The 15,109-nt window shown below is 36.2% G+C and overlaps 2 protein-coding genes across 2 annotated transcripts; one reads left to right on the forward strand and one right to left on the reverse strand.

The window, feature by feature from the left end:
* The first annotated feature begins 751 nt into the window (after nt 1-751).
* On the forward strand, nt 752-3,216 carry LOC127633794 (homeobox protein SIX2-like). The gene is made up of 2 exons (XM_052113110.1): nt 752-1,716; nt 2,511-3,216. Exons 1-2 carry the CDS (start codon nt 1,157-1,159, stop codon nt 2,815-2,817), a joined length of 867 nt encoding a protein of 288 aa, XP_051969070.1. The 5' UTR covers nt 752-1,156; the 3' UTR covers nt 2,818-3,216.
* A 6,320-nt stretch (nt 3,217-9,536) lies between these two features.
* LOC127633751 (homeobox protein SIX3-like) lies at nt 9,537-12,000 on the reverse strand. The gene is made up of 2 exons (XM_052113030.1): nt 11,236-12,000; nt 9,537-10,367 (listed from the first exon to the last, which is right to left on the reverse strand). The coding sequence occupies exons 1-2, from the start codon at nt 11,925-11,927 to the stop codon at nt 10,178-10,180; spliced, it is 882 nt and encodes a 293-aa protein (XP_051968990.1). The 5' UTR covers nt 11,928-12,000; the 3' UTR covers nt 9,537-10,177.
* Nucleotides 12,001-15,109: the final 3,109 nt, after the last annotated feature.

Below are 15,109 nucleotides of genomic sequence, written 5' to 3' on the forward strand. Positions count from 1 at the left end.
TTAACGGTGAGTCTTTGGCATTATTTAATTAACCTTCTGACATTTTTCATAAAACATAAATATATTTGTAGCCTACATTAGTTTCATATTAATATCCTGCATTTTGCATTTCAAAGTATTTTAAAACCTTTATATCCTGTTAAAATAATTTGTTTCACTTTCATTAGATTCAACAAACATTTAATTATGTTCACTCGATGAGAGCTGGCAATATTAGCCCTCCATAAAACGAATTTGGTAAATAGATGTGTCCCTCTAGCACCAAATGCTAGAATTACAATGTCCATATGAAAAGTACGCTGGAGTCGTGTTGCATTCCAAAATAACTCATCAGACACACGACACCAGAGACTTCTCTTCACAAACATCAATCCAGCAAATCTCTGGTGCCCGCCATTCATCACTTCTTCACGACCATCTTTAAGAAACATTTAAATGATTTTCTATTTTTTTTCTCGCTCTCACTTCCAAAATAAACATTTAAAAAAATTAATTATACATAAATGATAAAAAATGTTATTTACATTTATTTTATATATAATAAAATAGCGTGTTATCCATTCACTTCCCCTTGTTTTGTAATTACTATAGCCTACACTAGTGTCTGTTTTGGATATCACGCTCTGAGTGGGTTGCGCGCACTCATTCCCCCGAGGTGCATGACATCCAAGTGTCACTCTATCTCCAAGAGGCAGGGTCAGTTTCTGCAACACAACTTCTCCCCACACATGCCCGTGTGACTCCCCAGGAGGATGCGCTAATCGTCCTAACACACCAGCGAATGTGTAAAAGATATGATAACCAGAGGGCGGGCTGATAGTGAAGGACAGTCGTGGAAAGAATCTAATGCGCACGACGAGCGCGCGTCAGACAAGAAGGAAATGATAAGCGCGCCATAAAAGTGGAACTCATGTAATTGAGCAATGCAAAACACAGAATCAAAGTGTAAGTTTGGATTTTGTTTTGCGACTATTAACTTTTATTATGCTTTGGACTGGTTTAAAAGCATTTTTTTCATGTAAAATATACATCAAGAAGCCTACTGAAATTCTTCAGTTGGGAAAGCTTCATTGCCGGAGTCTCCATACCGATTTAAATACTTAAAACCGTGTAAGATACGTGGTGCAGCACATCAGGTACCCCGTTACCCTCAACTATGTCCATTCCACCAGCCTTTGGATTTACACAAGAACAGGTTGCCTGTGTCTGTGAGGTCCTTCAGCAAGGTGGGAGTATCGAACGTCTCGGGCGCTTCTTGTGGTCTTTACCTGCTTGTGAGCACCTCCACAAAAACGAGAGTGTTTTGAAAGCCAAAGCCGTTGTTGCTTTTCACCAAGGCAACTTCAGGGAGCTCTACAAAGTTTTAGAGAGCCACCAGTTTTCTCTGCATAACCACCCTAAACTGCAACAGCTATGGCTGAAAGCGCACTACGTCGAAGCGGAGAAACTGCGTGGTCGCCCTCTGGGAGCCGTGGGAAAATACCGCGTGCGCAGGAAGTTCCCTCTACCTCGCACCATCTGGGATGGAGAGGAGACGAGTTATTGTTTTAAGGAGAAGAGTCGGTGTGTGCTTAAAGAGTGGTACACTCACAACCCGTACCCTTCTCCAAGAGATAAGAGAGAACTGGCCGAGGTCACAGGCCTCACCACGACACAGGTCAGCAACTGGTTCAAGAACAGGAGACAGAGGGACCGTGCCGCAGAGGCCAAGGAAAGGTAGGAAGAATCTTGTTTTTATTTTAACGCTTTTAAAACGTAATAATAGTAAAAGCGGTGCAGTACTGACCACCAAAATAATTCTGGTATTTTCTGAAATGTGTGAAGAATTTTATTCAATAAGTTCTCTTGGATGTAAATCACTAAAGATTAGTAAAGATACGAAATCAACTATTTGTTTTCAAAAAATTGGAATCTGTCAAAGTTTTAGTAAATTACGCTCTAAAAATCTCATTAAGCACATTTGTATTGAGGACATGAAGGACCTGAATTTAACGACATCAATGCTATCGCAACTGATGCAAGTGGTTTTGCCTTTTTTTACCTGCCTTTTTATTCGTGTGCGATGCCAAAGTAAGTTTTCACTACGCAAATGTATACATATATAATTCAGATATGTGTTTAAATATTATACTGGAAATAAAAACCCTCAAATAATCGTTTTAGAAATACAAATCTCCAAAAAGTCTATAAAAGAATCAAAGGGAGAATTAAGAAAGGGCTAAAGGAGAACTAATCATTATGATGATGATGATAATCATAATAAATATAATTATTCTAGCTATAAAAATATAGTTTCTAAATATAGCCCAAATAACCTTTATAAAAATCGAAATAGCATTGATAATATATGATGCTAAAATAATGGGGCTCTTAATGATGTAAAATAAAGGCACTCTGCTCTGTTAGTCACATCTGGTTATACACGGTCAAGCTGTTTGAATTTGCAAGAGTTGGTTGTTGTTGAGTTGTTTGCTGGCCTGCTAATGAAGCTGAATGATCTCCTCCAACAGGGAAAACGAGAGCGCAAATCCAAACAACCACAACCCATTGACCTCTCGCGTGAACGAAAATAAATCTCTATGTGAAAGTTCAGAGGAAGACAAATCTCCCGCGGCGACCCCGGATCACACTTCCATGAGCCCAGCCATCCTGATGCCCTCAAGTTCAGGTCTGCCACCCCTACACAGCTTTGCGCCTCTGCCCGGCCCCAGCGCCTCCATCATCCCCGTTAACGGCTCAGACACTCACCACCACTTCTCCATGCACGACGGCCTTCTCAACCCCATGACGGCAAGCCTGATGGAACTCGGATCATAAGAAGTGAAACTCATGATCTTTGACTTTTACCCACAAACAACTAGCGAGCTATCGTTATCATATACCAGGCATTTTATTATTCATTTTAGAGGACATTAGCCAATAAAAAACAAGAACAACAACAACAAAAAAAACCACCAGATGTCGTGAAACGTCCGATTGTATCTAACCTTCGTAAAGAATGATGTTTCATTCGAAAATGACTGTCACAATTAATTATAATCAAAGGATAGTTTTTTATATGTTTAGCTAAAGAACTAATAAAATGTATATTTAATGAAGTATAAATGTGTTGTGTCCTTGCAATTGAACAAAATGTGTGTTTTGTTTAATTCACAGGTCACTGTGGAGCACAGAACTTTGGGGGGAAATCTTTCATTTTTTTAACTGAATCGCCACTGGATTATTACTACAATAAAATACATGCCACAAACATAATATTAATATAGTATTTCCTATAAAGTGTTTTCGTGAGTGCCCCACCCGAATAAAATGTTTGAATCTTTTTTTTTTTTTTTCATAAACCGGGACGAATTTTGTCACGGACAAATGCCTGTTCTTTATTTATTGTTTTGCAAACATTTTTAACAAACTGTATTAATTATTATGATTAAAAAGAATAGTATCAAGGCATTAGTTGGCTAAGACAGGAACGTAAGAAAAAACAGAAAATGAAAGGTGAAGTTATGGGCATCTTTGCATTTAAGAACATGAACATTCATAACCTTGCCTGAATTGGAATAACTCAGGCTGAATATCTGCTTGTTGTTCATCCCGAGACTCACAATTTTGAGGTAAGTGGTCAAAGTTTTATGAAACGAAAAACTGTCCACTATCCAAATGGATGAAAAGTATAAATCAGTGTCTGTTCCATTAAACATAACTTTATCATCCGGTAAATTGCATTAGCCTATAAGATTAACAACACAATTCCATATAGCACATAAATACTAAACGATTTGAATTGAATACATTTTTTTCATTAAAGACTCAAATATTCTAATTGAAAATGTGAACTTATGTTTGCTTTGTACTTTTTTCTCGACCGAAATAATGAACTTATAGTGCCTCCTATTGGTGAGGTTACGTCATTAAAATCGGTATATCTGCTATTCATTGTTTCACCACACATGTTGGGCCTGGCTTGGAACTTGTTTTTTGCAACCTTTAACTTCATAATTCATTTTTGGTCTTGGCTAATCTGCTTACTACTTGCTTTTTCACTTCTTGGAGCATGGTATTATACATTATATCACATTTAAAACATGATGTGCTTGGAGAGGAGGCGAAAGTGACATGAAGGTAAGCACCAGAATAATAATAAGAATATGAAGAACAAATGGCAGCAGACAATTAAGAGAAAAAATCTTTACAGTGAGCAATGGGACTTACACATGATGACAATATTGATTCAATTAAATTTGGTAAGTACAATTATTTCTATCAATAATGCATCTTAAAATCAAATGGGAATAAAACATGATCAATGCCTGCAATAACAGATGCTCCATTTCACTTTTGTACAAGGCTGTTGGACAACTCTGACGCAAGATGCAGAAACATTCACATTAGAGTATGAAAATATTTACAACTTAGCATTTTTTTTATTTATTTAATAGTGTTTTTCATTATAAATACTATTAAAGGTGTAGTGTTCACCCAAAAATGACAATTCTCTCATTTACTCGTCATTCCAGATGTATAAGACTTTCTTTCTTATGCTGAACACAAAAGAAGATTGTTTAGAAGAATATCTCAGCTCAGTAGGTCCATAAAATCCAAGTGAATGGTGACCAAAAAATTACATAAAGTAAACATAAAAGTAATCCATACAATCCAAGTGATTAAATCCATGTGTTCAGAAGCAATTTAATAGGTGTGGGTGAGACACCTTTTACATTGCTTCTGAACACATGGATTTAGCCACTGAAATTGTATTGATAACTTTTATATTTCCTTTATGTGATTTTTGGAACTACAAATCTGATCATCATTCATTTTTATTGTATGGACCTGCACAGCTGAGATATTCATCTTAAAATCTTTGTGTTCTGCTAAAGACATAAAGTAAATGATGAGAACATTTTCATTTTTGGTTGAATTATCTCTTTAACAAAATAGAGTGGAAAATTCAATGTAAAAGAATGCTATGGATTCAAACAAGTTAGGCTCAACCAACAGCATTTGTGGTTTAATGTTGATTACCACAAAAATTTATTTTGATTCATCCCTCCTTTTCTTAAAATAAAAGGCAAAATTGGAGCTTACATTGTGGCACAATGGAAGTTAATTGGCCAAACTTGGGAGGGTTTATAATATTATTAAAGCACTTACATTAATTATTTTATTAAAATGCATGTATTGTTTGAGCTGTAAATTTGTTGAAATTGTAATTACAGGGTTTATGGCTTTACATCGTCATGGCAACAAAGTGTTAACATGTTAACACACATATTGTTTATGTCTTGTGGCTATACTTTTGAAACAGTGGGTATTTTAATGTTTATGGATTAGCTCAATTCACTTCCATTGTAAAGTAATGGCCTCAATGTAACCCAGACGTCCGTTTTTTTTTTTGTTCTTTTTTTTTTTTACAAAAAGTTGAGATGAATTTATGTGATCATAAACATTATGCCACAAATGCTGTTGATTGAGTTTAACTTGTTGAACCCAGAATATTTAATTTCTACATTCTCTCTTTGTACTTCAGTTGTCCTCCTTTCAGTTTAATGACACCATACACTCAAGGTGGCATGGACTCAAGTGTGTGCCAAACCCGATGACCAATGTTATCCCAGCATGTTTTGAGACTGTTCCAAAGCATATGTGTGCATTATATTGTGTGCATTATATTGTGTGCTTTAATGGAAGCAAGAAAATCTGGCCTTTTGTACAAAGGAGTTGTCACAAATTTGCTTATTAAATTAGTGACCTAACAATAGAGCAGAATCTAAAATATGTCTTCATCACTTCACATCATAACTTTTCTTTGTTTATACATTTATAAACAAATCCTAAACTCTCTATATATTTCCAGGTTTTCATTTGATTTTAAATCCTGGATCTCAACAAGAGGGATGGGGCCTTCCAAACTTCCAAATGAACCTCAAATACAGCTGAAAGCTATTTGGTTCGTTAAATGAAGCTTAACATTGTCTTTGTGTTTGTTTTTGGTTTTGGTTTACCACACTATGCAATAGACTGTCATGTCTTAAGATCAATGTTAGGTAAAAAATAGAAAAAATTTATGGGAAGAATTGCAAAAAAAAGCCACTTTTGAAACAGAAAAACAAAAATAAAAGGTTATAGTGGGCAAAGAAACACAGACATTGGACAACAGATAATTGGAAAAGAGTGTTATGGATCTTAACCCCATTGAGCTTTTGTGGGATCAGCTAGACTGTAAGGTGTGTCAAGACAGACACATCTATGGCAAGTGCTACAGGAAGTGTGGGGTGAAATGTCACCTGAGTATCTGGACAAACTGACAGCTGGAATACCAAGGATCTGCAAAGCTGTCATTGCTGTACGTGGAGGATTTTTTTTAATGAGAAATCTTTGAAGTAGGCTAGTTTAAGAAATTCTGTCTTTTTTTTTTCAAATTGTAATTGTAATTTTTCACATTATTAATGTCCTGACTGTACATTGTGATCAGCTGAATGCCACTTTGGTGAATAAAAGCACCAATTTCTTTCCATAAGAGCAAAATCTGTACATTATTCCAAACTTTTGGCCACCAGTGTAGTTTGACAACAAACTACTTTTTGCAGTTTATTTCAACACCACATTTTCCATCATAAGTAGTCATAAATTATTTGACATAATGATAACTTGTTTTGCTCTAATATAGATTAAAATGATAAATGTATTGAAATGAAACATTTAATTAACTACAACTTCTCTCATATTGACTTATCGACTGTTCTCCACACGATGGCGACCTCAGCACATAAATCTAGGATGTAAAGACTTCCAAGTCGTTCAATGTCAAGTCTGTCGATTTGTACACACTGGCCGAGATCGGAATGGCATACTTCTCTTTGTAATTCTGCCATACATAGATGTGCAGTGTACCACTTATATTTATTCAATATTCAATTACAACACAACCCTTCTATTATACAGACACAAGTTTTAATGTCTTGTCAGCAGTGTATAAGCGTAGGGTCAATATGTTTGCAGCAATATGAGCATGTTTGGGGTGGACAGACAGCTTTTTTGCTAGTAATAGCAGTAATTGCTAACCCAAAAATGTACTCACCCTCATGCTATCCCTGACGTGCATGACTTTCTTCTACTTAACAAAAAAGATTTTTAGACAATATCTCAGCTCTGTAGGTCAATTCAATGCAAGTGAATGGTGGCCCGAACTTTGAAGCTCGAAAAGCACATAAATGCAGCATAAAAGTAACTCCAATGGTTAAATCCATGTCTTCAGAAGCGATATAATGGTGTGGGTGAGAAACGGATCAATATTTAAGTCTTTTTTTTAACATAAATTGTCCTCTCTGCCCAGTTAGGTGGTGATATGCATTACGAATGTGAATCACCAAAAACAAATAATGTGAAAGTGGACATTTATTTCAAAATGATTGCAAAATAATGATCTGTTTCTCACCTACACTTATATCACTTCGAAAGACATGGGTTAAACCACTGGAGTCTTATGGATTCCTATTATGCTGCCTTTATATCATTTTTGCAGCTTCAAAGTTCTGGCCACCATTCACTTGCAATGAATGGACCAACATAGCTGAGATATTCTTCTAAAAATCTTTGTTTGTATTCAGCAGAGAAATAAAGTCATACACATCTGGGATAGCATGAGAGTGAGTAAATTATGAGAGAATTCTCATTTTTGGGTGAACTATTCCTTCAAAGAGTAAAGATGACTAATGCGAAGAATAGAAAGGATTACAACATAAATGCTTATGGAGGTTAATATAATGCTGTCACAATAAGTAGCGCTACATTTGTATTTTTTTTTTAGAATCAAAGTGCTCTTTCTCCGATCAGCAGCACAGAGGTCGTGCAAATTTAAGTTCAAACGGATTTTAGCATATACGGGATGTTTGCGTTCGTCCTCATGTCCCTCAACCTATGTGTAATGAATTGCCAACATTTTTGGACATCTTGAAAATTGACGATTAATGTAATATTTATCAAACTAACGAGAAACTGTGACGTATATTGCTGCTAATTCTGGTATGTTTTACATATGCAATCGGCCTGCTACAGAGGTTGAAGATTTCTCACAGCATTTTCGCTTCGCTATAAACTTTTTGGGTTGAGTTTATACTTATTAAGTGTGCATACCTTTGTCTTAAACGTGTTAGCTGGTAAGTTAGATGCACATCAGCGTGCTTAAAAAGGTGCGCTGTGTTTGGAGCGCAACACAATGAATCCAGGTCAAGGGGAACTGCCGCGTGAATAAACACGAATAAAAAGTTGTGCTCAGTTGAGCGATCAAATCAAAGGGGAGAAGAGGGAAGAGAAACCCACTCAGTAAACGACACACTCTCTGTCTTGAATGGAATGTTATTAGGACTCTGCAAACAAGCCGTTCTCTTGTTATTTAGCCTTATGACACCGTGAGAGAGGACTGAAATTAAACGATGAGGTTAATAAACATATAAATGTTTGAACAACGAGGTGATTTCAGCTTTAGATAGTCTTTATTATTATTATTATTATTATAAAAATAATTATATATAGGTGTGAATATGTTTGCACAAGCTATTTACCGCGTAGCGACGGGTAGGCTGGTGAGCAAAACATTATTTTAACTGCTCATAATAGCAGGCTACAACAGTAAACATTAGTTTGATTTGTCTCTCAGTCTTTAGTTCAGATGTCTAAATACACGTTTGTTTGTTTTTTAACAATAATGTGTTAAAAGCATGACGGATCATGATTTTTATATTTTCTAATTAAACACACGAATGATGCAAGAATACATGTTTTTTTTTTATTTTCCTACCAAAATTACGTTTTTTTATGTTTCTGTTTCAGTTTTTATGAGTATTAATGTTTTTTTAATTAATTGTTATATATCTATTTGTTTTGTTTTCCACTCCCTTTTTGACACTATTTTTCGGATATCTGCAGTTTTCTATTACATAAAACAAACGCAAGCGGGTGTAAACTACAGAAACTGTAAGTTATTATGAGCTTCCATTTGTTCTGCGATAGTTTTTTTTGCCAAAAAGAAAAAAACTGTAAGCTGCTTTTCCTAAATTTACAAAAAAATTAAATTTGCTATTTCAAACCCAATCAAGTGCAATGCCACTATACTGTTATTTTGATTAATTATAATAATACAAATATTATTAATAATTATTATTATTACTATTATTATTATTATTAATAAGAAAAACGAATGTGTTAATATGAACGAGTAATTATATATATATATATATTTAACGGTTTCACCCCTTAAACTTTTGCAATGCTGTTAAAAACTGAATAATGTTCTCAGTCGATAAAACACATATTATTGGTGTTTAACTTGATTTGAACACTCACCTGAAGTGAAAAGGGAAATCTCAAGAAACGAACATGAAACTAATGCACAGAAAGCATAAAACACTGAATAATGGGGTGATTTTTCCGTCGCCTATTTTTTAACAGAAACAGTCACAGTGCCAACTCACTCAATAAACAATACGTTGATAGTCATTATATTAAATTATATTTATTTGCATAAAAGTGACCTATAACACTGCGTTTTCAGCGCCAGTATCCCATTTACAGTATAAAAACGAGCAGAATGCACAGACATTTAAAATCTCCAAGCACTTAACAGACAGTTATACAAACGATTTATGGACACAACATAAAGAAATTTGCAGGAAAGAGAGAGGAGTAATTGCAATATCGTACAAGCATATCTAGATAAGCCTATAGATCTAAGGAAAACTTCGAATCAGACATGGACAAATCAATATAAATCTCGAGATAAAATTAGTATGAACATCTGCTGTCGCATAAAAGACGGGGGAATAAAGGTGCTTTTGACTTTTTCAACGATTGTCTGATAAACACAAAATAACAAAATTGCCTGTCAGGTTCACTCATTTCATGGGGAACGGCAATGAGTTCTACTCCACTTCATAAATGCCTTTTTAAAATACAAAATATTCACAAATGAACATGCAAAATTGTCAAGTAGGCCTTGGAAACGAAAGGACAAACGAAAAAAAAAACGAAACGTCAGTCCGTCTAAGCGCTGGAAAAACAGCATGCTTTTCTCCTTTTGTTGAACACAATGTGGCAAGATGGCCGGCCCTCTTGTTGCCCACATTTTCTCACAAGTTCGTTTTTCTCTGGGCAATAATGTTCCATATTTGTCTGACGGTGATCATACGTCGAAATCAGAGTCACTGTCTGTAACTGAGAGAATGGTCCCGGCGTCTCCCCGTTCATTCATACTGGAGACGCTGGTAGTGGGGCTGGCGGCAGCGCACGGGGACTCGGCCGAGCTGTGAGGTGTACACCTGGACTCTGACATGGATCGCAGGCCGCTTTGACCCAGTCCGTGATGCTGAAGCCTAAAATGCACAAATATTTCGAAATTAAGATTATTTATCCAAAGCAATTTTCAAATGGACATTTATCACACACTGCATTCTTTGAGTTGAACTGGTCACATGAGTTCAATTCACATTTACCCTCTAGATTATCGTTTACAAGCCTGAAGTTTGCCAAATTAAGTAAAGCGATCAAACAGATTTAGATTTAGCCACAGAAGTTTATACTGATAATTAGAGGCTATTTTTTTTACTTTGGAAGATTTGAGAACAGAATTATTTTACACACAATATATGAGTTCTATACTAGAAATATTATTTCATATATCAACACTGTCCGCTTTTATTACATAAAAGTAAGATGTCTTTGTTTTTAGTTAAATGCATTTTTATTTTAAAGAATATTTGTAGTTGTAAATATGGTGTCATCTCAAAATTCTGTCCATGCAGGACTCTTTTTTATTGTTTAATATATATATATATATACACACATATTATTTAATATAAGCGAGATCAACTGTAATCGTTTTGGGGTAAAAATAAATAAATAAATAAACAAACTAATTAAAATAAATAAAAAAATGAAATAATTAAGAACATTGGGTAAATTAAAATAATATCAACAGATTGTTTTTCCTGACTAAATGTCAGTTTGGTGCTGTCATGATTGTTTACATTTTCTTATGTCTAAATGCTGATGAAAAACATACGCTTTACAAAGTTTCATTCTAAAACAATTGGCTGAAATTATTAGGCTATAAAACACTGCTTTTTTGTTATTACCGATTAAATAAAATTATGAATAATACAAAATAGTAGCCTTCTTGATTTCTTCAAATTAAGAACAACCATAATCTCCTTATATTTCAATTTAAACGATTAAACTGACCTGTTTTTTGCAGCTGCTGCTCTGTCTCTTTGCCTTCGATTTTTAAACCAATTTCCCACTTGAGTGGGAGTCAGTCCTGTGGCTTGTGCCAGTTCCCTTTTCTTGCTCGGGTTGGGATAAGGATCCTGTAGGTACCACTCCCTCAACAAGCCGCGAGTCCGTTCCTTAAAACAGTGGGTCTTCTGTTCGCCATCCCAGATGGTTCGTGGCAAGGGAAACTTCTTGCGGACCCTGTACTTATCGACGGGTCCGAGGGGGCGACCGCGCAGCTTCTCGGCCTCTTGGTAGTGCGCTTCGAGCCACATCGCTTGGAGCTTTCCATGAGAGTCTTTGGTGAACTTGTGATTTTCCAGGATGTGGTACAATTCACGGAAACTTCCCGTGTGATACGCGACCACCGCTCTGGCTCGCTGGATGGACTCGTGCTTGTTGATGGCATCGCAAGCTCCGGGTGCCACGGGCAAGGACCAAAGAAAACGTCCGAGTCTCTCGATGTCACCGGTCTCCTCCAGCGTCTCGCACACGCTGGCCACCTGTTCCGCCGAGAAGTTTAGGGTGGGTAGCTGAAACATCGGTAAGTCCTCTGGGGAGCGCGCTCTGGGAATGCTGCCCGCTAAAAGCAGAGGGCGATCCGCGAAATTGGGCAGGAAAAGATGTGAGGGATAGAGCTCTACAGGAGATCTGAAAACCATGGAGTCGCCGGACAAAAACAAACAGATGGGAAAAGACGGCAAATGACGTCGCGTTTGCGCTGCTATCGCTGCAGTGCCACCGCACGAGTAATAGCTACCCTAAATCAGCTTCGAGAGCAACGTTGAAACATTTTGTTTCGCTTTTCTATTGGTCTACCTGGTGTGGTGCTGTGGTTGTCATGGCAGCCCTGCCAATCACTGTCAAGCATGCCCGTCATTAGCCAGTGCGCGCAGCCCTTCTGCACATTCGCTTTGCGCGCAGGGTTTTATCGTCGCTCCAATCAGAGCCGGCCACTCACTGTAGGATGTGTTCAAGCAGGCGAATGGCGCGCCAGTTCACTCGACGGTAGGAGGACCACTAGGTGGAATATTGCGATACTACTGCTAGGGCTAAGTATTGCTGAAGGCGAATATGGCTCGGTGCGTGGGTGTGAAAGTTTGCGGGATTTTCAACAAATAAAACAACACATGGTTTGGATACTTTCGAAGTATTGCATTAATATAGAAGGGTGAGAGATTATCTCATTTCAATAGGTGAAAGATGCATTCGTTTACTAATTTATCTCAACGGGGAAAAGCATTATGGTGGCCAAAATGACGCCAAAGGTGTACCCGGCGCGTCAATATGCGACGAAACTGCCCGAAGCGTCCGTATGTGACGAGTCGGGGTGAGAATGTGTTGCAACGGTACAAATATATTTACCTCCCAAAAGAAAAAGAGCACCGATAGTTCCGGTATTAGAAAGAGTAATAATTGCGCATCAAGGAACGTCGGCACTAGTAGAATTATTTTTAATAGTTTTAACAGTTCGCAACTAAACTCTGAACATTATTTGACTTTGTTCAATCTGTAATTGTTAAAGCGAATTTTGTTTAGGTATTGCTTTATTATTCCGTGTAATTATTATAATTGTTGTTGTTATTTTGCCTCCTTATCATCAGTAGGAAACAAGATCGGCTTGTCAGGCCTGAGTTAAATAACATTCTTTCACAAGGCTTTTTGTTTGCACAAAGCGTGTAATTAATGCCACAAACAAGTTAATTCAGATGCCTAATTGTCTGTTTATGCTGGGGCTTAGCGCTTAATGGCCTTCTCTCCGGTGGGCACAGCACTAATGTCTTAGATAAAAGATTAACGTGTCAACAGTTAAAAGGCGGCGATGTCTTCCGAATTATAATTAGTCATTAATTAGGTGGATATTAGTAAAAAAACTGTCGCTATAATAATGTAGCCTATGTTTTTAATGGTTTGATCAAACGGCATTGCTCAAGGCAAGATTTAAACATTATTTTATGTAGGTAGGCCTACAGTAGGTTAGGCCTACAGGTGTTGGCGTAATAATATCTGCAAACAAAAGCATAACCTCGCGCCCTAGACAAGTAACGAGAGGCGTCTTTGTTCATCAGGATTAGTTCATTTGTGAATATCGTGTTCACTGCAAATATGGATCTCTATTTATACACGAGCTAAGCACACAAACGTCGACAACAGCACTTTAAGTAGCAAGTTTTGTAATTTTTCAGAGAACCACAAGTCTATTTGCAGGGATCATATTGATCTATATAATAGGCTACTAACAGCCTGTAGCGCAAATAAGTAGGACAACCTGATTTTTTAAGGCAGTAACAATGTTTATTAAAGTTATTCACTCATATTTAACTATACTTATTTATTTAAGGCGTCAGACTTATTCTAAATTGAATCACTGTATGTCATATATTCTGGTAGATATGCAGACATTAAAAGAACACGGATTTCCCCAATCTTATAACACAGTGTGAGGAACTATTACTATTTTATTATTTGAAATGTCTCGTTTTCTCTTTTATCAAATGCGCTATATTATAGGCCTATAGTCATACAGATCTGTATTGTAAGAAGTGATATTTATAATGAAATACGCGTGTGTCTTTGAGTTTGTGTGGTAATATAGCTGATAAACGAAAAAAAAAAAAATGTTTTCCAAGCAATACTTTGTGACCTTACCAAATGACCTAGAAATGACAAAGTCAAGGGGACGGTCAGATACAGCGCCTCGCATTAGATCGGATGAAAGCTAAAACTTTCAAACACTCATCATTAGGTCGACGGTCAAATCCATTTATTACAGTTACAGATAACCGGATACAAAATTAATATGTGATTACTTTGGGATTTTATTAAGACTTTGGGAGAAGTCTTAATAATCAACGGCACAACAGCTTTTATCAGCAAGTTTAGTTACACATCTGTTACAGAATTACACAATTAACATGAAAGCTACATTTAAAACTTAAGTTGCGACAGTTTTGTTGGAAGAGCAATTTTCCCTTTGGATCAATACGGCAGTGTCTGAAATAATATTCACAGTATCATAATGCAACAAGTCGCCCTTAAACTACACCGAGATTCCACCTCTGACTCCCAAGAAGGATGAGTCATTCAGGAATATTTAGTCATTCAGGAATAATCTGAAACCATTGCTTTTTCAAACTGGCCAATATTATGAGTTCAACATAAACAAAAGCCAAGTCACCGTTAACCTTAAATACTGTTTTTAAATAAAAGGTATTGAAGGTGTTTTGAGTTTAATATTTTTTATTGTATTATTTTTATATTTTTTTTTATCTGGTAAAGTAATAATGTAAGGATTATCTACTTTTACATTTTTCCCTTTTCAAATAACAATTAATGGAGTAACCTGTCAAAGTCAAACTTCTTTTAAATAAGGCTTATTCTTTCATGAATAGCTTTGTGTGACAAAGATGTTATCAGATGAGCTGAATGTGTCTATCATTAATATATGACAACTAATGTCCTTGACAGTCTCACAAACTATGTGTATATTGCATATGTAAAATAAATGTTTCTGTTAACATTATACTTCAAATTTACACAAGAACATTGTATATGTAAAAGCAACTATATGTGAATTAAAAGAATGATGAGTGAGTTATAAATGGGATGTCAAACTTGTTTTTTTCTGCATAGCCTATTTTAGATACCCCATGCATACTTTAAGACTGCCATGTGTTAATACACTCCCAAAGAGCAGATGTTGAGCCGTCTATAATGTTCGAGTGTGACTTGCTGTACCGGATATGAGGACATTACCTGGGCAATAAATTAATGATTCATATTGGACAGCTGTCTACAGCCACCAACCATATTCATCAGACTGCATTTAAAATATTTATTGCAT

This window comes from Xyrauchen texanus, chromosome 40, assembly GCF_025860055.1.
Source record: "Xyrauchen texanus isolate HMW12.3.18 chromosome 40, RBS_HiC_50CHRs, whole genome shotgun sequence".
NCBI classification, from domain to species: Eukaryota; Metazoa; Chordata; class Actinopteri; order Cypriniformes; family Catostomidae; genus Xyrauchen; species Xyrauchen texanus.